This window comes from Lepidochelys kempii, chromosome 1 (genome assembly GCF_965140285.1).
Source record: "Lepidochelys kempii isolate rLepKem1 chromosome 1, rLepKem1.hap1, whole genome shotgun sequence".
NCBI lineage: Eukaryota > Metazoa > Chordata > Testudines > Cheloniidae > Lepidochelys > Lepidochelys kempii.
Genome location: NC_136380.1, coordinates 209,130,532 through 209,155,467, shown reverse-complemented (window position 1 = coordinate 209,155,467; position 24,936 = coordinate 209,130,532). Strand labels below are relative to the sequence as shown.

Genomic DNA, 24,936 nt, shown 5'->3' with positions numbered 1-24,936 from the left:
ATGCCTTAGAGAGAGCCTGAGGGCTAAGGACACCTGTCTTGTGGCTTTCACTCTGCTCCATTGGGAAGTCTTCACTCCTTTCAGTTTTGTCATTTTCTCACCTCTGTACTTTAGAATACACAACTCCTATCCCATGATTTCACAACTCCATTGAAGCACATTCCAGCCCTGTGATTTTATACTACCTGGCAGGACTCCCCTGCCATGCTGCTATGCTACCTACTAATCCTCACAGGGTGTTCAGACGAGAAACATAAACTGTGTCCAAAGAAGCAATGTTTTCTGTATATTTTTTAGTAGTAGCAATGAATCAGGGATGCATATAACGGTTTTTATACAGACATTTGCTAACACAATGGAATATTTCGTACTCCCCTACTTGTGAAACATTTCTTTCTTAATGGATAGAATCGAAGGAGTTAAAGATGAAAGGTTTCTAGTAAACTGGTCCCTCAGCTGGAAGCCAAAGGAAGATTGTTCCTTGCAATGTATTCTCTAGTGCTGTATCCAGTTCCAGTCTAGTCTAATTCTTATTATTCTGCTTGCTTGGCTTTGTGGTATCTTTTTTGCAACTTCACCATTTTATGTTGGATAATTGCTGAACTCAGAACCAGTTTAGTATTGCTACCATTTAATTCTCTCATTGACTCCACCATTGTTCAAGTACTAAGCGAACCTTGTATCATTAGCTATTTACCATTTGTACATACAAACAAAATTAAAAACCCCTTTTAAAAATTCTTTTAGCCCATTTTCAATATCTTGTCCATTCACAGATGTGTTGTTATTTGCCATGAATCCATTAACTCTATCCACAATCCGTATTGTGCTATGCTTGGGCTTTGCCTTGAAGAATATGCTGCCTATTCCACTGCTACACTGTGTAATAGAACATTAAGCCCATATTTAATTTTGAGCTCATCTGTAATCTTCCTCCAAATATTTATATCAATAAATAGCACAGGATCTGTATTTGAATGGGGAATATACCCTTTAAGATCTCAATATTTTCCAGTATCTATAGCACAAGGACCTGTCACATTTATTTGTGGTATGGAGGGGTCAGTAGTGACTCCATACTAAACTCTAGGTTGATTTGCATTGATTGCATGCTTAAATTATTTAGGGTACGTCTACACTTAAAATGCTCTAGTGGTACATCTACGCCGCAGAAGCTGCACCGTTGTAGTGCTTCAGTGTAGGGGGGTTAGGTCATTTTAACTGCATTGCTCGAGGGGGTGGGGGAGCTAGGGAGCAGGCAAAGTGACCCTAGCTTGGAGAGGCATGAAGTGTTGAGTGGGGGTTAGCAGGGAAGAGTGGGAGGCCTGGGAGTGAAGAGATTTGTGGGTTGGGGTGCTGAGTCTGTGGAGGTGAGCCCTGTGTCTTCATGCCAAGGCATTGGCACTGGAGCTTTTCTTATACTATTGCCACTTCTGCTTCTCTGTGCTCTACGACTCCTGGGCACAGAAGCAAACTTCTTTGGATCTCCTAGATCCGGAGCCTTGCTTTTCTGTAGTGCCATTAGTTAGGTCAGTAGTAAAGTGTATTAGAAGCTAGTTATTATTGGGTGCTATATTAGTAAATTTAGTTACTGTTAGAAAAGTGATTTTAATTTTAGTTCCATCAGAGCTGTAATGGCGGATCAGAAGAACAGAAGAGCAGGCTTCAAGGGACCTGCCTCATGTCTGGCAGTGTTCCTGGCATCAGACTCTCATCTAAGGTGCCTCTCGTATCTTGGTGAAGGATATTGTCAATCCAGATGTTCCATCTGCTACACATTTATCCTAAGAGTGTGTAGATGAAATAGGCTACAGGCACCCTTGATTCAAGAGGCTTTGGCAGTTCAGCCTATAGGGTCTGACTCCTCTCAGAGCATGGAACACAGAGAAGAGACTGCTGTTAGCTTCAGGTTCAGTTCTAAGACTACGTGGACTATGAAGACTCAGGAAATGGCATAGGACCGAACTCTAGAACCTTCTGTATGCATGGCACACAAGATGTGGGATCTGTTAAAACTGAAAACTCCTGAGGTCCCATCACCACGTGCCTTGGATCCATCAGAGGACGGGCCATGTGTAAGACCCTTGGAATCAGACCACATGGATCTAATGAAGGTGGCTAAGGAAAGAGCAGCCACTGTTAGCAGGGACGGATCCCAGATGAGAGACTCTTCAGATCAGTCAGGCCATTAGTATCAGTTCCCAGACTGAAAACTAAACAAGACATTTTGTTAGTGGAACCTGTGATTCATATGGATCCGAAGGTTATGGCAAAGGCATGACCAGACCAGATAACAGTGCTGTCTTTGGAACTGAATAGTACTAGGATGGTAGCTGAAATTTACTACATCAGCGGTTCTCAAACTTCGTTGCACTGTGACCTCCTTCTGACAATAAAAATTAATACATGACCCCAGGAGGGGGGACCGAAGCCTGAGCCCACCCAAGCCCTGCCACCTTGGGTAGGAGGGCCAAAGCCCGAGCCCCATTGCCTCAGGCGGGGGGACCAAAGCCGAAGCCCAACCTTAGCCTTGCTGCCCAGGGCTTTGGCTGTGGCCCCAGGCCCCAGTAAGTCTAAGCCAGCCCTGGAAATGCCATTAAAATGGGGTTGCGACCCACTTTGGAGTCCCGACCAACAGTTTGAGAACCGCTGTACTACATGGATCCCCAACTGGAATGATTTACTGATCTGCAAGAGGTATCTTCAGGGAAAGGAAGAGAAAAGCTTCTTCAGAAATGTCTGTTGGGATCAGTTCCTCTAATAAGTGAGGTAGAGTGGAGGAAATATCTTGCTTTTATCCAAAGTCTTCTCTACCTCCTCCCAAGACACCCTCAGATCCTCTGAATATATGGATGTTCCAGTTTTGATAGTGCCTCCAGTTGTCTCAGCTACAAATCCAAGGTTGCATCCACGTTGAGGAACCAAAGCAGGAAAGTCTTAAACAACCTGAGGCACTGCCTAGCTTCTATTCTACAGGAATGGAATATAATCCAGGAGATGATGCCTTTAGACCTACCTACCTTCCTAGTTGTAAAATAGTACTGGATGGGAGGATATTGGTAAGGTTGGCCTCCTTGAGCTGCAGGGCCCTCTTGACATTCAGCAAGGGAATTTATGCCATCACCTAAGTGTGGTAGAAGAACCTCCCTTCTAATAAGGATCCAGGAGGAGACTGTGGAATGGTTTCAAGTTTCCAAGATCAGTCTACCTCCCCTGCCTTCAGGGAACAATTCCCGATGGTAGTACCAGACACTCTGAGGAGGAGGAATGCTTAGCCCCACAAATGGACTTTCAGCATCTTGATATAGAATTAGAGGCAGATTGATTTGATAAAAACATGGGAATAACTTCAGCTTCCTTTCCCTCAGAGACTGCGCGACAATTTCATAAGCTGGTGGACAGAATGTCAGGAATTCTAAAACTGCCTGCTGTGCTAATTGTCTCTTCCCATCCAATTTTTGACATATGGAGAGCACCATCGAAGAGCAAGTTTTCTTTATCCATTTTGGATGAGTTACTACAGCCTGCCAAATATGTTGGGCTGAGAAGCTGGTGTAGACCAATTTCCAGAAAGGCTGTTAAGTTATACCACCTTCCCTATGAAGGATTGTCTTTTTTTCATTCACATCCTGCTTCTTGTGGAAGCAGCAGCTCTCAGCAGGTGAAGAGTAGACAAGGACATTTCCCACCATATGATAAAAAGGGTTAAAAATTGGATGTTTTGGGAAGGAAACTTTTTTTGTTTTCTTTTCTTGGGGATTAGAGTAGTAAACTATCAGGCAGTAATATCTCGTTACCAATTTCACTTCTGGGAAAAGATGGTTACCTTTATTTAAGTGCGGCCTGGTGGCCACCTCGAACTGCCTGAGGGCCAACTTAAGTTGGCTTATACCATTTTGACAGAGGGACAGAATATGGCTAAACATATGCTAAGCGCAAGGTTTTTTTATGCTTCTGATTTGTTAGCCAGAGCAGTAGCCTTGGCTATTATTATAGAAAGGCCTGCCTAGTTAAAATCATCTACTTTTCCTACTGAAACAAGGGTATAAGTAGAGGATCCCCTCTTTGAAGGTGATGGTCGATTTAGCAAAGGAGCTGCTAGAAAAACAAATGAGCTGCTAGAAAAACTAGAAGATCCAAAATCTACTGCTTGGTCCCTGGGATTAAGTCTGTCTGTGTCTACACTTAGATACCACCGTCAATTTTACCTGTCATTCTCTTTGCCACTCCTTATTCAGAAATGGACTGTCTCGCTTTATCAACAAATGGATGTCAATAACATCTGCCAAAAGGATATGGGAAATTATAGAAGAAGAGTATGGAGTTCAATTCAATACTGTGCCTCCATCCAGCCCCCTCATCCCCTTTCCTTGTTCTGGGACCTCTCTCACAAGCATATGATGTTATGGGTCGTACAGTCTCTACTGCTCTCAGGTGCTATAGAGGAGTTTTCCAAAAGAATTCTGGGGCTTGGATTTTTAATCAAATTACTTCCTCATACCAAAGAAGGAAAGTGAACTTTGTCCTATTCTGGATTTAAGAAAGATCAACACCTTTATCAAAAATGTTTGCTTCTGTTTGTTGACACCTGTGTACATCCCTTTTATTTCCTAGATTGGTTTGCAGCTCTCTGCCTCAAGGATGCTTATTTTCACATAGCTATAAGACCAACTCACCTCAAGTAGCTCTGGTTTATGGTGGGTCAAAGACACTTTCAATATAGGGTCCTCCCTCTTGGGCTGTTTATGGCCTCCACAGTCTTTTTATGAAATGCCTCTCTGCTGTGGCAGCTCCCTTGAGAATACAAGACTTGTTTGTCTACCCATAACTAAACAACTGACTTCTGAAGTCAACATCATGCGAGGGATTCCTCAGAGAAATTCAGTATATCATGTTTCTACTAAAGAACCTGGGTCTCTTCATAAATATAAAGAAATCTCAGTTATGCACCACACAGAGGGCTCCATCATAGGTGTAATCCTAAATTCTCTGTAGGGTAGCGCTTTTGTTCCAGATGACAGATTTCTCAGATTTAAACCTTGACAGTGTTCTCAGAAGGCAGTCGTTTTGTCCTAATACTTACCGGCCTAAAGGCATTGGGAATATGTGTCACGCACCATGTGCTTGTCTCATAATGAGGATTCTATAGTAGTGGCTATCTCTAAACTACTGACCCAGTTCAGACAGCATACAGAAATTTCCAGCGATACCACAGAATGTACTAAAGTTCTTGACATGGTGAACTTGAATAAAAGTTCTAAGAGAAATTTTATTCAGTCCTGCAACCTAATAAATGACAAGCACTTTGGATGCATCCAGCAATGGTTAGGGAGCTTATTTAAATTCCCTGATAGTTCAAGGACATTGGAGCTATCAGGAGAAGAGACTGCCTGTAAATCTACTGGAGCTGAGGGCAATTTAACTGGCTTTTGTCAAAGGAAAACTGGTTCTGGTGGTAACTGACAATACAACTGTCATATACTTTGTGAACAAGCAGGGAGAGAGGCTCACTCATCTCAAGTATGCAGTCAAGCTAGGGGACTGGTGCATTTTCATAGATTCATAGATATTAAGGTCAGAAGGGACCATTATGATCATCTAGTCTGACCTCCTGCACAATGCAGGCCACAGAATCTCACCCACCCACTCCTGCAATAAACCTCTCACCTATGTCTGAGCTATTGAAGTCCTCAGATCATGGTTTAAAGACTTCAAGGTGCAGAGAATCCTCCAGCAAGTGACACGTGCCCCATGCTACAGAAGAAGGCGAAAAACCTCTAGGGCCTCTTCCAATCTGCCCTGGAGGAAAATTACTTCCCGACCCCAAATATGACGATCAGCTGAACCCTGAGCATGGGCAAGATTCACTAGCCAGATACCCAGGAAAGAATTCTGTGTATTAACTCAGATCCCACCGCATATAACATCCCATTTAGCACAAGATTTATCCGTTAGCCCTGCACCTTGTAGGAGAGGAAAACAACCTAGTGGACCCACTGAGCAGAGAGGCTGTACAGCTGCATGATTGGTCTATAGAGAAGGAAGTGATACATGAGATCTCTAGAATATGGGGTTGTCCAGATATAGACCTGGTTGCAACAAGTCACAACACAAAGTATAGACTCTTCTTTTCCAGGTCAGGAAGCATCTGAAACTCCATATTGGATGTGTTTCTTCTGCACTGGAGAAAAGACCTACTCTGTGCTTTCCTCCCCTTCCATTGTATCACAGGGTGTGCCTGCCCTGTTGTCTGAATGTGGCACTCCAGGCACTCCCTGCCTCAGTTTCCTCCTCCCCAAGGTTTTCTGGTTCACCTGGGCCCTCTGGCTGGATCACTCTGAGTTCAATTCATTTTCGGCATAATAAGTCCAAACAAAAGTCCAAAATAAACAAAAGGATATTCTGGCCTTTAGGACTTCTCTGAAGCCAGCCTTCTGGGTCCTGTTCCCAGTCCCTCCTGGGTTACCTTTCAGTCTCTTTGTCTTTCCTTAAACAGGAGCACTAGCCCTCCTCCTGGAGCTGGATAATTCAGCCAGTTATTACTTTTCTCCTTAAGCCAGGAGTACCCAAACTCTCCTCCTTGGAGCTGGGGTGTAATTTAATCCACTGGAGGCCCTTAGCCAGCTTCTCCCTCAATTAATCCTCAAGCTGAGAAGGTTCAGTAGGGCAACATTCTATTGGTTTCTGCCCTGCTATGATGGAGGAGGCAGTATTTGGTCTGGTCCCCTTCTTCCAGTTCATCCCCAGATGGTTGGGTGATGGAGAGCTTTGTCCCCGCCTTCTCTGCAAGGCTCCTGGCCGTGCATCCTTAAAGACAATTGACCAGTAGATGTTAGCAGCTTAAATGGTTGAGATTTATGACTTGGATGCACATCAAACCAGAGCATTCAGAACTGGCTTCTCTTCAATATATTTTAAAGTATTTATTGCATTTGAAGCCTCTGAGGGCCTTTCAGATTCTTCAGAGAGGTTCCCTTAGTGGCTATATTGACAGACCATAATTAGATAATAAATTGGTATTTATACATGGTTCAGTTAAAAGGTTCCTGAAGGGACTTGCAAATCTATATCTACCAGTGAAAGATCCTGTACCTGCATGGGACCTCACTTTAGTGCTGGGGTACATTGCTACAGCAGCACAGCTGTACCGGTGCAGCTGTGCCACTGTAGCACTTCAATGAAGACACTACTATGCTGGTGAGAGAGCTTCTCCCTTCAGTGTAGTGAATCCATCTCCCCAAGAGGTGATGGTTATGTCAACAGGAAAAGTTCTCCCGTCTACATAGCACAGTCTACACGGGGGTGGGGGGGGCGGGGTGATTAGGTCAGTATAACTACATCACTCAGGGGTGTGGCTTTTTCACATCCTGAGTGACATAGTTATGCCGATATAGGTCTGTAGTGTAGACCTGGCCTAATAAACTTGTAATGATAAAGCTTGAACCTTTGGTGGAGTGTTCATTATTTCATTTGTCTGTTGAGGTTGCCTTTGTTATTGCTAGAGTTTCTGCTAGACAAGTTAGTGGATTGCATGTCCTTATCACACCCTCCTTTCACTATCTTTCATAGAAACAAGGTAGTTTTCAGGCTATACCCTAGATCATTACCATAAATTATGTCATTATTCCATGTTAATCAAACTATAAATCTACCAATTTTCTTTCCCAAACTGGTGTTAGGCACAAAGATTCTTTTTCCCAAGAATCAGGCAAGCACAGACAATACTGAAGGGGTTTATTCACGGTACCAGGAAGACTGACAAGCAGCTTCAAAAATATGGTGCCATAGTGGCCAGTTATATACATTCTCTTATCAGTTTATTTGTATTTATCTGTACATACAGAGACAGACATTGTTACAAATCAAGGGAGAACCCTAAACAAAGATAAAAATAGGAACAGTACGTAGGTATAGAGGTCATCCCGTTGTATCAAGCATCTATGGCTACCTTGCAGGGGAAAGAGGCTGGGTGGAAGGGAGGGTAGGGATGAGTGCTTACAGACATCCGGTGGGTTGTGAAGGGAGGGTTAGCACTGTTCTAAGAGCTGAGTTACTGGGCGGGCATTGACCATATAAGCTGAGCTAAGTTATCAGGTATTGACAGAAACTATGTCCTTGCTTCTCAGCAGTTTCTGTCTTTTCTGCTGGCTGAATTTTAACTCCTTCCTGACACTAGGGAATCCACTTTACATGATTTGGATGCTAAAAGAACCCTCACCTATTATCTTAATAGAACTCAGGAATTTTACAAATCCAGTAAATTGTTTATTTCATATGTGGACGCTCTTGAGAATCAGGCAGTATCATCGCCAACCATTTCCAGATGGATTGAACAATGTATTCAGAAAAATTATATATAGCAGCACTCTCCTCCCCTCTAGGTATTAGATTGCATGGCCATAGCGTGTTTTAGATGTGTCTGATCAGGAGTCATGTAAAGCTGCCACTTGGAACTCTACATATTTTCACAAAACATTACATGTCAGATCTGACAGCTCAAACTGATGCACAGTTTGTTAGAGCCGTACATCAGTCTTTTTTAATCCTCCTCCTGGTTGGAGTATTACTTGCCAAACTATCCCATAAGCGAGAATATGCAGGAGACTCTGGAAAGAAATGGAGGGTACTAACTTGTAACCAGAGTTCTTAGAAATGAATGCTGCATAGTCACACTCCCCATCAATCTTCCCCTCTTCCTCAGAGGTCTAATGAACACTTTCTCTGATGAACTATTGGAAGGAACTGAGGCAGAGAAGGGCATCCCACTCCTCTCTGTAACTTTGCCCCCAGGATGTTTGGGAGCAGAGAAGTAGGAGTGGGGACATAAATGCTGTAACAGGTACTGTTTGGAGGAGGTTCCACACTCTAGGCTCCAGCAGCTGGCACAACCCGTGAGTGTGACTATGCAGAGTCCAATTACAAGTAACAGCTTTCCTTTTTCTTGTCAGAGCAGAGCTTCTCTCCCATCCCCTCAACTTTTCAACCCCACATGTCCCACTTTTTTCTCATGCTCCCCTCCATTACTTCCACCTAGCGCACCCATGCTAACCCATCCAGGCCTCCCCCAACAACATCCCCACTCCCGCGGTGCTTTTCTAGTCTTCAAAAATCAGCTTTAGATCTCTGAAGATTAATTTGTACCAGTGGTGCTAGTGATAATCCAGGGTACATGAAAACATAAATACCTGTTGATGCTGACCCACTTATTTTTTTAAAAAGCTGGGAAATTCCTACACAGCTTTAACTTTGGGGTAAAGACTACATAATCTATCAGTGCAAATCACAAAAACCAAGGAATTAAGAGTTAAGTCATTCTAAACTCCACTTCAGATTCAGCCACCTCTCTTCCACTGCCCACAGACCAAGTGCATCTGGAGCTCCAGCTGTGAACATGCTATGCCAGTGTGCACACATACAGATTTTGTTTAATGACTCCATCACATACGTTTCTGGACAATCATAAGCTGGTATTTCACGTAAGAATTCTTGCCTCGCAGGAGAAAATCATAGAATCACAGAAATTTACAACTGGAAGGGACCTTGAGAGGTCTCTACTCCATCTCCCCTCGCTAAGGCAGGATGTTTGTCTAACATATAAAAACTATGACACTAACTAATGTGTGTTTTAACAGTCCTGTTCATGCAGGCTTTCCTAAACATGATAGATAAACAAGTCTCTTGGACCATCTCTCTCTCGCTTATGCACACAATACAAAACCAAGTACAGAACTATGTACAGTATGACTTAGAAAGACACGACAGTGCTGCATTAATGATCCAAACACATAGAAATATAACTAGTAAACATGGGGAGAGTTAAGACTGCCTGTTCCTTTGTGGTCATTACCCCAGTGATTTCATATGATGTGAGCTGCGGGATGGCAGATAAGAGAGGAAGTGTCTACAAGACAAAAATTCCCCCCCCAAAAATTCAACTTTGAAGAGAAATCAGTCCTGGAAAACTTCAGCCCAATAGCTAAAAATTGTGCCAACTTCTGAGTGATTGAAAACAGGGCCATAATGGAAACAGTGCTTGTGTTACCAGAGGCTAGTGGTGGTGGGGAGCTGACCCACAGGAGGCTCAAAAAAGGTTTCCTCATGCTAAGGATCAGTAGTAGCAAAACTTCACAATCCTGGGTACCCCTGAGCAGTGTTGCACTACTACATTATTATAGTGGTACAACATCGTATTATAGTGGTACATCATGATATCATTTTAAGGGACAACTTTTCTAAGTCCTCTAAAATCAATATGCTCAGTTGGATTTCTTTGAAATTTGGTGTGTTTCACAAAGGTGCAGAGTAGATAATGTTTATGACCCCCATTTGAGGTCATTTGATTGTGGGGTTCTACAGATATAAGCCCTGGAAAAAATAGCCACAACCAGGAACACTATTCCACTGTAACACAGTTGTCCTTTGCTCCCGGTATTGCATGTGAGTTGGGTTATAAGAGAAGGGAAGGAAGGGCAATATAAACATTTGTATACTAGGAGTGAAGACTGCAGGAAGATGTGGTTCCTGCTTGCGCAGGGGAGGCCATGGCATAGTAGTCAGGGAGGGGCCGGGTAGGAGGGGGGAACACATTGCCTGGGTTGAGGACATGGCTAGAGAAGGGTGCAGAAGCATGGCTGATAGGGCCAGAGAGGTGGGGGGACAGGCTGACTCAGTATGCTAATTGTGAGAAATGATCTGTACAACTGTCTAAATGACTACTAACTCCTAACAACTATATATCTAGGAAATTCAATGCCAAAAACCTCAGTGTTAACACAGAGTTAAGGTTGCTTGGTGACATGTCATCCCCTTGCAGATCATTTTGTTGAGCAAAATTCAAACTTCGGAAAACCGGGAAATGCAGAGTTCATAGATTCTAAGGCCAGAAGGGACCCTTACGATTATCTAGTCTGACCTCAGTTAAGGTTGCCCGTGCTCAACTCAGCATTCTTCAAGAGGACTGCTTACCACCACACACCATTAACTCTGCATGAACATAGTTGTTTGCCATTGATACATTATTTTTGCTTTAGCAAAGTGTCTTGGGATGAAATCATAGAATCATAGAATATTAGGGTTGGAAGAGACCTCAGGAGGTCATCTAGTCCAACCCCCTGCTCAAAGCAGGACCGAAACCAACTAAATCATCCCAGCCAAGGCTTTGTCCAGCCGGACCTTAAAAACCTCTAAGGATGGAGATTCCACCACCTCCCTAGGTAACCCATTCCAGGCTTCACCACCCTCCTACTGAAATAATGTTTCCTAATATCCAACCTAGACCTCCCCCACTACAACTTGAGACCACTGTTTCTTGCTCTGTTGTCTGCTACCACTGAGAACAGCCTAGCTTCATCCTCTTTGGGACCCCCCTTCAGGTAGTCGAAGGCTGCTATCAAATCCCCCCTCACTCTTTTCTTCTGCAGACTAAATAACCCCAGTTCCCTCAGCCTCTCCTTGTAAGTCATGTGCCCCAGCCCCCTAATAATTTTTGTTGCCCTCCTGTGGACTCTTTCCAGTTTGTCCGCATCCCTTCTGTAGTGTGGGGCCAAAAACTGGACACAAAATGTGTTGTGTAAACACAAAATATTAGAGTGGTGCAATTGGGTAGAGTGTACTGTAACCTCAGAATAATTGTTTTATTCGCACATCTCCCAGGAAACTGGTTTAATGGTAATTGGGACAGATTCTGCTAGTATATAGTAGTTTAATTGTGATCAGATGTTAAAGATTGCAGAAAAGGCTCCATTAGAAGTCCTGTATTTGCTTGCTCTAACTTTAAGTAAGAAAATTGACTTGACCTGAAGAGTGGTAATTTATTCTGAAGGCAAAGGATAATTTTTTTACCAAAGTAGGAAGAAAATTGGTTATGGTTGTCACTTGTGTCTAGTGTGGGTCACAACTGTGAGTGCCAATATTAGGTCAGACTGGCAAAACTTGGCAGACACTTCCAAACAGATGGCATATTCTATATTTAGATTTAACCAAGCCAGCAGTATATGCCTGCTCCTGGGTCAGGCCTGATCTTCACTACAGGGAGATCAACGCTGCTGCAATTGATGCAACAGGGGTCAATTTAGTGGGTCTAGTGAAGACCCGCTAAATCGACTGCAGTGTTCTCTGGTCAACCCCGGTATTGCAACTCCCCGAGAAGAGTAAGGTAAGTCAATGGGAGAGCGTCTCCCATCGATGCAGCACAGTGAAGACACTGGGATAAGTCAACCTAAGCTACATCAACTCCAGCTACGTTATTCACATAGCTGGAGAAGCATAACTTAGATCGACTTACCCTGTTAGTGAAGACAAGCCCTCCCTTTATTATCTCATCATAAAGCCACTGACAGTCCACTTCGCTCTCAAGCCTCCATCCAGACAAACTAGACTACTGTGATGAAAGGTTATTAAAACCAATAATCACCACACATCAAGTTTTGGCTCCAAAGAGCTAGTCACTTACCACCAGGTCAAGACAATGCCGCCAGCCAGTTACTTCAGTAAATTAACTAAAGTTTTATTAGCTAAGAAAAGAAATGAGAGTTATTTTAGAGGTTTAAATCAGGTAAAATACATTACTGAGGGGTTAGTTTGTCAATCCAAAATTCTAGCAGGGATGTTATATCTACTAGTTTTCTATAAGTCTGTGGTTTACCCAATAACAGTGGGGACCTCAGTCCTTTGTTCAAAATTTCCTTTGTCAGAGTTCAGCAGTCCAGAGATGTGGTAGGAAAGAGGGGGTCAGGAGCCTTTGTTCTTGCCTTTTATATCTTGACCCCTCTTCTGGAAAAATCCTGGCTGTGTCATGGAGTCAGATGGCTCCAGTGTTTATGTGCTGGATCAGACAGCTCCACTGGGCCAACAGTTCTTCATATGAATTGCAAATTTTGCTTCCACTTTCTGCGTGGTACATGCTGCTTAAGGTGTCTTTAGAAATGACATGTAGATAGCTCATTTGTTATTCCTGAAGGGCTAACCTGTGGGTGTTTCCTAGACTCACATGTTTGAGTTACAAACACATAGCCAGAATTTCATAACTACATACAGTGTTGATACACACATAATAATGAGATACCAATACACAGCAAATTATAACTTTTCCAGTGATACCTCAGAAAGCATACTTTGTATAGGAATTATCACAATTTTGTAAAAGTGGTGACCGTATTAGTATTATAGACAGTCACCTTCCCCTTTATACCGTATCACAATGTTCTTTTGAATTGCTGGTCATTTAAAAAAAAAAAAAAACAGTACCAATTTGAAATGTTACCTAAAATTTTGTATTTCATTACACCCATCTAGATTAGATATTAAAGGGACACAGTCAACTTGAAAGCTAGTGAATTAAAAAATTAAAAAATTAATTTCAGGTTTTACAGTTGCCCGAGAGTATCCCCGTTATTTTTTGTGGTTTTACAATCACATTTTTTTCCAATTTTAAAAAAAAAAAAAAGTCCACACATGTAGGAGAGACCTCCCACAAATGAGAAGCTGACCATCTAACTAGTCATGAAGGGGAAACAATGAAAACTGTTATAAACAAAATGCCATCAAGTCCTCAAAGTAAAACTGGGAGAAATTTTTTCTTGTCTTAATTATAGGAATCTTAGATGTTACTTGTAACAGTAGTAGATAATCACACTTTTATTTGAAAGATTTCTTTTAATTTGATGTCCTTTTAACATGTAAACTTCCTATGTTATGAATAATCTTTGTAGTGGTTCCATAGTTAAGATTGAAAGCAGGGTTACATTTGCACACTCTTAACTTTACAAAAAGTATTTTCACATAACATTGTTTAATTATTTTCAAAGTACCCAGGAATTTTTCTGGTAAATTTGGAGGTAATTGATCAAACCCTGCCAGCTTAAGTTTCTGAGGGTACATCTACAGTGCAAAAGGGAAAAAAATGTGGTAGCAAGTTACAGAGCCCAGGGCTACAGATTTGGGCTTGCCTTACAGCACTAAAAATAGCACTGTGGATGTTTCTGCTTGGGCTGGAACTCAGTCTCTGAAACTCAGTGATGGGGGTGGGTGTCAGAGTCTGGGCTCCAGCCTTAGTGGGAACATCTCTGTAGACCTGGGCTCTAAGACTTGCTGCCACTGGGAGTTTTTTGCAGTGTAGATGTACCCTGAGAGAATGATCAGCCTGAGAGCTGGGACAGAGGAAAATGAACTTTCCAAAAATGTTAGTTGTCATTTAACCAAACTGTATATATTAACTCTTTTTAATCTTTCTAATAGAACACTGCTGTCAATATTTTCCCATCAATAGGGATAAACCTTTTATGCTCACTGGAATGAGAAGTCAATTTCTTTTGATACTTGGAACATTTTCAGGAGAAATGTCTGGAATTCCCTTCACTGTCATTCTGAGCTTCTGTATCAGTATGGTTAACATGCTAAAAGAAAAATTCCCTTGCCTCTGTTGAAAAGTAGTCCTTACAGAATTCAATTTCAGCCAGTGCATTTGTTTTTACATGTAATCTGACTGGTTAAAATTATTCTAGATTTCAGTATTTATTTGAGGTAAACAGTAGGAAGTTTTAATGACTGATCACAATAACTGTTTCTGGGCAATCACGAGCCAGAATTTATTTTATGTAACAATTATACATACCTTGCAGGAGGAAATCATAGATGTCTAAGGTGGGAAATAGACCTCAAGACCTTATATATTCCTTCTAGCCCCCTGCACTGAGCAGTACCAAGTATATCAAGGCCATCCCTGACAGGTGTTTGTTTAACCTGTTCTTAAAAACCTACAATGATGGGGATTCCACAACCTCCATTGGTAAACTATTCCAGTGCTTATTATCCATGTCTTCCTTAAAGTGTGGTGCCAAAAACTGGACGAATGCCAGTGACAGCAGAACAGTTACCTCCCATGTCTTGCATATGATGTTCCTATTGTTACGTTCCAGAATTATGTGTCTTTTTGTCAGTTGCATCACAGTGTTGACTTATCTTCAATTTGGGATCTACAACGATCCTTTTCAGCAGTACTTCTGCTTTTTTCCGATTTTGTATCTGTGCATTTGATTTTTTTTCCTTCCTAAGTATAGTATCTTACTGTCTTTATTGAATTTTATCTTAGTGATTTCAGATCAATTAACCAATTTGTCAAGATCATTTTGAATTCTAATCCTGTCCTCCAAAGTGCTTGCAACTCCTCCCAGCTAGGTGTTATCCGCAAATTTTATAAGTGTTCTCTCAACTCCATTACTGAAGTCAGTGATGATAATATTTCATAATACCAGACACAGGACAGATCCCTGGAGATCTCCATCATATACATTCTTCCAGTTTGACATTAAACACTGCAAAATGAAGAGAAGGAGGAAATAGGGCGTAGGTGAGGCGTAACCAATGTCTGAAAAACACTGACAGCCACAGATGAAAGAAGCTGTGAAAAAGCAATGATGGTATAAATTATTAAATGTTTTCGTTACAGAATAGCGGTATGGATCGCATTTTCTCCGGTATTCAACCAACTGGGAAGCTCCACCTTGGCAACTACTTTGGAGCCATCCAGAACTGGGTGAGGCTTCAGGAAGAGTACAACTCCGTGTTGTACAGCATTGTAGATCTGCACGCTCTCACAATACCACGGGAGCCAGCAGTCTTGCGTCAAAGCGTCTTGGATACTACTGCCACTCTCCTCGCCTGTGGTATCAATCCAGAGAAGTGCCTCCTTTTTCAGCAGTCACAGGTCAGCGTCCCAGTTATTTAAAACTTGGTTCTCAGACATGGCCATATGGTGTTCCCCATGCACTTTGCTGAGCACACATAGCACTGTGCAAGTCTTTTATTCTTTTGTACTGATTGTCTAGAAATTCTTAGCAGTGTTCGATTCCAAGCTCCTGCCTTCACTAACTCTCTGCAAAGGTCAAAGATTTGTTCACAAAGTCCATCCTGAGATACATATATTTCCCAAACAGCCTAGGACTTTGTGGATCTTAAGTCAAACTTATTAGAAAACAGTGAGTCTTATTAGAAGCAAGTCTCCTGTAAAACTAACAAAAGCGTAGCTGCATAAAGTCAGTTTGTATAACTTACATAAACAAAATACACTCTGATCTCTTGGTGTCAGTATTTGTCAACCAAATACTTTTTTTGCCAAATTTGCCCGTTTCTCAGCTTCTTTTGCAGACAGTCAACGTGGCAAGTCTCATACAGGTCCAGCCCTGGACATCTGTCTCTCCTGTCTTCTCTGAGATCAGGTGTTTCCCTTTCTCCCATATGTGCGTCCATTTTTTTCACCTTTCCCACCTTCTCGAGCTCCCCCTTTTCGGAGACTTCCATTGCCCACTTGACCTGATGAGTTGTAAAGGAAATATTTGTTCCCACTCCAAAGTTCTATCTGGCCCACCTCCTGGGGGACTATTTAACTATCCTTGTTAAATTATTTCTATTTATTCTGTTGTGTGCTCAGAAACTTCAGAATACAACTTTGTTCATCTGTCTGGTCCTGTTAATTTTTTATAATTGCATCTATGCTGGGAAAATTTGCGTCCATAATTCACCCTGAATACAGCTCCACCCTTGGTAACAAGAGTGGAAGCTTGTAGTGTAGAAGGGCAGAGTCCACTCCTGCAATCACCAGTGGAGCTACAGAGGTGCTGAATAGAGGGTCTGAATTTTACCAGTTGAAGACAAGTCCTAGTTTTCATTATCTTGCTCCTCGAACTTGGTTCTTATCCATGGTTTGTCTGGAGTTTCCTGTGCATCTGTCAAACAGAAGTGCTGCAGAAGACAAACCTTAGAGGACTTCTTAATTCCCTGCCCTTTTGAGTGAGATTCTTAAGTAGGATAGATTTCATATAGCCTTCCTTCGCTAGTACTGCTGTGACTACTAAAGCCTGCTCTACATTAGAAAATTCCACTGGCGTAACTAAACGGATTTTAAATCCATCTAGTTAACCCAGTGAAGACTTCTATTGTAGATGCACTTAAACCAGCTCAACTTTTGACTAAACCTGTTTATTTCTATTTGAGAAATTATCTCATGGTTTGAACTGACTGAACCCTTGCTTAAGTGCAGTGGGGCTGGCACCAAGTTCACTAGATTGATTTAAATGGGTGATGAAACTTTTCTAATATAGATATGGATACACTGTGATCCTTTTGATCCTAAACATGCCAGCCTGCCTGTTTATAATATCTGGCGTCCCTCATAAAGGTATTTATGCAGAAAACCACCTCCCTAGAGAGACGGTTGTCTGTCTATTAAATGTCCATTGTGTGTTAGTCATTCTCTTGTTCAGAGATTCTCAATCTTTTTCATTCTGAGCGCGCCGCCGCCCCCCCGCAACAAGCAATAAAAACTCCATGGCCTACCTATGCCACAGTAACTTGTTTTCTGCACGTAAAAGCCAGGGCCAGCGTTAGGGGGTAGCAAGCAGGGCAATTGCCTGGAGCCCTATGCCACAGGCGTTCCTGCAAAGCTACATTGTTCAGGCTTCAGCTTCAGCCCTGGGTGGCAGGGCTCAGGGCCTCAGGCTTCAGACCCATGCAGTGGAGCTGGCCCTGCTTGGCAGACTCCCTGAAATCTGCTTGCAGCCCTCCAGGTCTCTGGTTGAGAACCACTGCTCTAGTTATCCTCTTTTGGTAAACCAGTTCAGAGGTTCCTTTTTTCCTTTCTGGTGTGTTTATTTTTTATTAGTTAACTTTTCAACCCGCATTTACAGCTTACCATCCTCTGGAAATTTGTCTACACGTTTTTTAACTTCCGTTAATGGACTGTTAACTAGCTCATGTTAGCTAACACGTTTGTACATGCTAGTCTGGACAAGTGTTTTGTAGAATGTCATTAGTATGTACGTACATGTTTGCCAATTAACTCGAGTTTAAAATTTCCTCCAGTGTAGACCTACCCTGGGTGAATGACTGTTATCAAAAATAAGTTTGGGATGCTAAATAGCTTCAGATGTTTTCTGTCCCTGACCATAGGTGTTGATCAAGAGATATCTCATTGTCTTTTTTGAGGCAGGTTTTATGTTTTGCCCATGATTCCTTTTTACCAGTATTTCTCCTTTATAGGAAATTTGAATTATTGACAGACCAGAAACCAGTCTGTCACGAGCCTTCATTTCGCCCAAGTGATTGTATGCATCATAGCTGAATTCTTTTGGGAAGCCAGTGTAGCTGCTAATTAAATTGAATTCATAGTTCAGTGTTAAACCCCAGTGTCCCCAGTGAGTGATTCCAGCTCCTGTGTTGCTGCTGTTTTATAATTTATAATGCAAACAAGATTTCTTAATTGTAACTGTGTTTGTGGTCACTGTATTCGTTCTTCATGTACTCCTAGGGTGTCCCAACTTAAGAAAATTGCTAAAGGCGATTTTCACCTGTTGATTTTAAAAGTGTAGCAACACAGAAGCCAGACTCACTCACTGGGGACACTGGTTTCACACAGAACTATGAATTCAACTATCAATTCAATTTATTGACAAGTATTTTTGAGTGATGAGTGTGTATTAGGTATATAAACAAGGTAGGGCTATAATGCAAGGCCTACAGGCTAAGACCTGTAAGATTTCAACTTAGCCATAGGAGGCCTCCAGCCAAAGGAGGCTTGAGATAAGTAGGTGACCCAGGAATAACCCTATGCCAGTAAAGCTACACCAGTTTACATTCTTTTTTCTCAGTCTTTAGGTGTAAACTTGAAGCCGGTTCAGTGTTCTCTTGATCTCAAATCTAAAGCAACTGGGATTATGTTTGCAAAAAGTTCCCCTTCACAGTTTTATTGTATGAATTTTTGACTTGAATCTCTGCAATTTGGAAACAGGTGTAAAAATGTTACTTACAGAGCTATAAATGTGAAATTTAAACCAATACATATTTTTATCGTATTTTTCCTTTATAATAAAGATGACTTTTCATAATGTTTTAAGGGTTGTTTGTATTATTTGCATTAAAAAATGAATATTGTGTCCTGTCTTCTAACTTTTTATTAGAAGACTTGGGCAGCAACTTGAGGATTGGGTTGTTGACATCACAGAAGTCTGAAAGCTGAGCTAATGTGGTCCAGTCTGCCTTGAATCAAGTCTTAGAATGCAATGGAAAGATTCTCTTGACTTCAGCTGAGTGTCTGAGTAAGGCTACTAGTCTCTAGCTGATGGTGGAAGGCTTTATGCATCTTGCACAACATAAGCAATGCAGAAGTTGATTCTTTCAAAGTCCCTTGAGAAGGCAATTTCCTAGTGCAGTCTGTGAGACACTGAATATCCTGAGCTCCCTTTGCCATCCTTAGGGGTTTAGGATGCTCAGTACCTTGCAGGATCAGGTCCTTAGTATTTAGTGTTCTCTTAGTAACTATAGAGATTATACACTACAAACTATCCATTATATTTCATTTATCATTAAGCCAAATTATAAATGATCATAGAATCATAGAATATCTGGGTTGGAAGGGACCTCAGGAGATCATCTAGTCTAACCCCCTGCTTAAAGCAGGATCAATCCCCAATTGAATCATCCAACAGATTTTTGCCCCATATCTCTAAATGGCCCCCTCAAGGAGTGAACTCACAATCCTGGGTTTAGCAGGCCAATGCTCAGACCCCTCCCCCGGTGCATCACGGTTTTTGGGGTAGCAAATTCAAGAAAATTCTAATTGTTATTACAGAGCCATGGTACAGAGTCAGCATCTTAATAGGAACCTCTGGATTTCAAGAACATTTGACATTAACAAGGAAGCATTCTCAAACATAAAGTTACTGCCAGCAGTGACTCTTCACATTATGCAGTGGGTAGACTGGCCTAAATTAAATTGATTCTGGTACCTTTGACCTGTGTTATTAATATGCTTCAATTATCCATTGATGGAAAAACATTCAAAGTTACCACTGTTATCTAGGGCTTGTCTGTGTTAGTGATCTCAGTAATTCCTAACTGAAGTAGAGGGATAGAACAGCTGAAGCACAAACAATTCGCTGTATCTGGATGTGCTGATTCACATTCTGAATCATTGCAGTTTTGCCCATGGCCACGCTACCGATGTTCAAAACTGTTTCAATTGCAGTGCTCTTTGAGAACTACCTAGTCCATAGTTGCCAGCACAGCTCGCAGAAGCAGTGGATTCTGGGAGATTTTAAAATGCCTTCGGAACACTGATGGACAGTCAGAGAAAGAGTATTTGAGTTGTTTGTGCTATCCAGATTGGCACTAAATTGTTTAAACTGGAACAATATTTAGACTTGCTGAAAACAAATGGCATTTGGCAGTCATGTAAACCTAGTGTCATACCTTTGTGTATATTTCGAGATGTACTACAAAAAAGACAAGGAGAATTCATAGTACTGACAAGATCATCATTACACCCTGTTCTGTACCTGTGCAGATTCCAGTGTTCTCAGTCTGATAATTTGCACTACTAAATTCACTCAGCAAGGAAGAAATAAAATTCAAGAATGGATAAAATTAATAAATATGTCAGTGCAGTAGCAGTGAACGGATTGATTTTTAAAGAAATTAAGGCCAATATGTTGCTTAATTTGAGGAAATTAAAGGCTACAAATTTAGGCTTCGTTTGTGCACATAAACACACACTTACAGTCCGTTTGCACATGAAAATCCAGGGTAGGTTTGGTGAAAACAGGTTTTGTGCATGGAGATTCTATCATTTGCATGTGCAAGTGATAGCGTGTCAATTACATGGGTACAAATGGAGGCTGGGTTGAGACACTTAAATATTAGGCTTTATGCATGTGCTCAAATAAATGTGTTAGTCTCTAAGGTTATGCATGTGCTCAAATAAATTTGTTAGTCTCTAATTATCTGCAGCTAGCCAGAGATGTCAAGAGTAACAAGAAGGGTTTCTTCAGGTATGTTGGCAACAAGAAGAAAGCCAAGGAATGTGTGGGCCCCTTACTGAATGAGGGAGGCAACCTAGTGACAGAGGATGTGGAAAAAGCTGATGTACTCAATGCTTTTTTTGCCTCTGTTTTCACTAACAAGGTCAGCTCCCAGACTGCTGCGCTGGGCATCACAAAATGGGGAAGAGATGGCCAGCCCTCTGTGGAGATAGAGGTGGTTAGGGACTATTTAGAAAAGCTGGACGTGCACAAGTCCATGGGGCCGGACGAGTTGCATCTGAGAGTGCTGAAGGAATTGGCGGCTGTGATTGCAGAGCCATTGGCCATTATCTTTGAAAACTCGTGGCGAACCGGGGAAGTCCCGGATGACTGGAAAAAGGCTAATGCAGTGCCAATCTTTAAAAAAGGGAAGAAGGAGGATCCTGGGAACTACAGGCCAGTCAGCCTCACTTCAGTCCCTGGAAAAATCATGGAGCAGGTCCTCAAAGAATCAATCCTGAAGCACTTGCATGAGAGGAAAGTGATCAGGAACAGCCAGCATGGATTCACCAAGGGAAGGTCATGCCTGACTAATCTAATCGCCTTTTATGATGAGATTACTGGTTCTGTGGATGAAGGGAAAGCAGTGGATGTATTGTTTCTTGACTTTAGCAAAGCTTTTGACACGGTCTCCCACAGTATTCTTGTCAGCAAGTTAAGGAAGTATGGGCTGGATGAATGCACTACAAGGTGGGTAGAAAGCTGGCTAGATTGTCGGGCTCAACGGGTAGTGATCAATGGCTCCATATCTAGTTGGCAGCCGGTATCAAGTGGAGTACCCCAAGGGTCGGGGCCGGTTTTGTTCAATATCTTCATAAATGATCTGGAGGATGGTGTGGATTGCACACTCAGCAAATTTGCGGATGATACTAAACTGGGAGGAGTGGTAGATACGCTGGAGGGGAGGGATAGGATACAGAAGGACCTAGACAAATTGGAGGATTGGGCCAAAAGAAATCTGATGAGGTTCAATAAGGATAAGTGCAGGGTCCTGCACTTAGGACGGAAGAACCCAATGCACAGCTACAGACTAGGGACCGAATGGCTAGGCAGCAGTTCTGCGGAAAAGGACCTAGGGGTGACAGTGGACGAGAAGCTGGATATGAGTCAGCAGTGTGCCCTTGTTGCCAAGAAGGCCAATGGCATTTTGGGATGTATAAGTAGGGGCATAGCGAGCAGATCGAGGGACGTGATCGTTCCCCTCTATTCGACATTGGTGAGGCCTCATCTGGAGTACTGTGTCCAGTTTTGGGCCCCACACTTCAAGATGGATGTGGATAAATTGGAGAGAGTCCAGCGAAGGGCAACAAAAATTATTAGGGGACTGGAACACATGAGTTATGAGGAGAGGCTGAGGGAGCTGGGATTGTTTAGCCTGCAGAAGAGAAGAATGAGGGGGGATTTGATAGCTGCTTTCAACTACCTGAAAGGGGGTTCCAAAGAGGATGGCTCTAGACTGTTCTCAATGGTAGCAGATGACAGAACGAGGAGTAATGGTCTCAAGTTGCAGTGGGGGAGGTTTAAATTGGATATTAGGAAAAACTTTTTCACTAAGAGGGTGGTGAAACACTGGAATGCGTTACCTAGGGAGGTGGTAGAATCTCCTTCCTTAGAGGTTTTTAAGGTCAGGCTTGACAAAGCCCTGGCTGGGATGATTTAACTGGGAATTGGTCCTGCTTTGAGCAGGGGGTTGGACTAGATGACCTTCTGGGGTCCCTTCCAACCCTGATATTCTATGATTCTATGATTCTAAGGTGCCACAAGTACTTCTTTTCTTTTTGCTAATACCAGTATAGGTATTGCTATATGAAAACAAAATCTATGTAGGTTGACTAAGTAGTGACTTAAAAGGAGACATAATGATAGTCTACAAGTATTTGAAATGTATAATTATCTAGGATCCCAAATAATTATTTAGGGTGGTGCAAGGGGGTTCGGTATAACTAGCTATGATAGACTGAAATTAAGCAATGGAAATTTTTAAGATGACTATTTAGAAAAACTTCCTAGTGTAAAATCTGTTAGACACTAGAATGGAGTCTGAAGGAAAGAAGTAAAAGTCCCACCATTATTTACAAACCAGGTACTATTAATTACAGCCTGGCCAGGTTAAAGAATTTAATAGGAAAATAACAGGTCACAGAGGAGTAATAAAAATTCCTGTAAAACAAAAGTGCTTGTTTCAGAATTTACACAAGTTAATAAGTCTTGACATGGAGTCTAGATGTAAATTAATGACTGGATGACTTCTCTCGATTACAATTAATCATTTTCTAAGATACGGGATAGGATGGTGTTGTCCTTGGTATGTGTTTTTAGTTCAATATGTGATGTGCTGTTTACCCTAAAACCAAATCATCTCAAAATATGCTTTCAGTAACATTCTTCTCCTGTTATGCTAAAAGATATGTAATGGAGTAATGATGCATACCACATACGATGAAAGTGCCATAAGAAAGATTAAATTAAATATAATTGTGGAAAATGGATTTTTTGTCATTGATAACTTTGTTAGGGCTTCCAGTGAGAGGTATATGTGAAATGAAAGACAACTGTCCCCTCTTTCTTCATTAGAATAAAAGTGGAAGAAGATGACTATCACCAGGAATTGGGAGGTAAGAGGCTGTCCGTCACTTTGCTCTTTGTAGGACTGGTTTCTCCTTTGGTTTGTAAGGATGGAGCCTGCTTTCACTGTGCCTTGTTGTGATGGGAATTCTTGGAGACTAGGGCTATAGACACTTCCACCTTGGGGCATTCCTACTTTCGCTGTGATTTTGGAATATCCAGACCATTAGTGGGACAAAAATTTCTGCCCTCCTCATAAAGGTGAGAAACTGTCTAAGGGGAAAAGCAATTCTAACTCCTAGAAATACCCTCTCTCATAACAACCGAATCAGCTGTAAAATCCTGCCCTGATTCTTCTCCAGAAGGAGCTTTTCCATGTCTTTCTTTTCCTCTGTGTCTCCTCTTCCAGAGAATGGACTCCATCTTGTGCAGCCTAGTCCAGATAGGAACATTCAGGTCAACATTTTTTCCTAGTATAAGCCCTTGGCCATTGACGTATACTCTTTGAAGAATATCAGCCTTGTCTCTGCTCTTTTTTCCTCACCTCCTTTCTCCATTATAACTTCTTTGCAGAGAGCTAGATCAGTTCCTCGATTTACTAGGGTAGAAGCGACGTTTGTAATATAGAATTCTGCTCCCATCCTTGTCCCTCTCCGTTTTAGCTTCTTCTCTGACGGAGGATAGACCCTAGACCTGCAAGTGTCTCAATCACTAATAAGCAGATCATTTTTTTCATTCATCAGACAACTTCTGCACCCATTGCTTCCTGGTCTGGGTAGCTGTTGGGAAAGGTTCCACTCAAACTCTGACACCTGATGCCCAGGCTGTTCAGAGAGTATGATTCTGCCGAGAAAACTGCACTTCTTTGCAGGTAGATTTCCTGTGTTCAGTTCCTGAGGTCATCTTCACATACCATTAGATCCTTCCCCAGTACGCACCTAATCTCGTGTTCATGGTGTGTTTAACTCCCTGCTGATAGGTTGACCTATCCCTTTAATCTCAACTCAGCCCTAAGTCTGCATGGAGGTGGCTGCCAAATTTTGATAGGAAGGTTTTCACATTTATCCCTATCTAAGCATGTGACTGTTCTGGGACAGTTTTGCCCTTTCTTGATAAGCCGGGACAGAATCCATCACTGCCTCTTGGAATGTGGATTCCTTACCAGTTTTGAGAGGCTATGCCTGGACTCTTCACAGGCCCTTATTCTCTTTGGCCTAATCTGAAAGACTCTGCGCAGGTGAGAGTCTTCCTCTGGATGGCTTTGAATCCCACCAGGAAATGCATTCACACTGTCTGGGTGAGCTCAGGGAAGACATCATCCACTGCAGGTTGCTGCCACTGCAGTCTCTTTCCTGCAGCTTTGTGTTGCCCTGTCTAACCCTCTCCATCACTTTTTTTGCTCTTCAGCCAGCCATTTTACCACAATCTTTAGAGTCTGGTATTCTACCAAAAATGCTAAGCTGGCTTCATATGTCTTTGGGGAACAAGAAAAGTTAGTGCCAATGAAGATTACTTTCCTAAT

The 24,936-nt window shown here is 42.1% G+C and overlaps 1 protein-coding gene across 2 annotated transcripts in view; it reads left to right on the top strand.

Moving 5' to 3' along the window:
• WARS2 (tryptophanyl tRNA synthetase 2, mitochondrial) overlaps positions 1-24,936 on the top strand; it is an 83,261-nt gene that overhangs the window by 19,956 nt on the left and 38,369 nt on the right. For both annotated transcript variants that reach the window (XM_073310402.1, XM_073310412.1), the window contains one exon: positions 15,446-15,703. In XM_073310402.1, the coding sequence (XP_073166503.1) occupies positions 15,446-15,703 (258 nt within the window). The remainder of the gene's footprint in view (positions 1-15,445; positions 15,704-24,936) is intronic.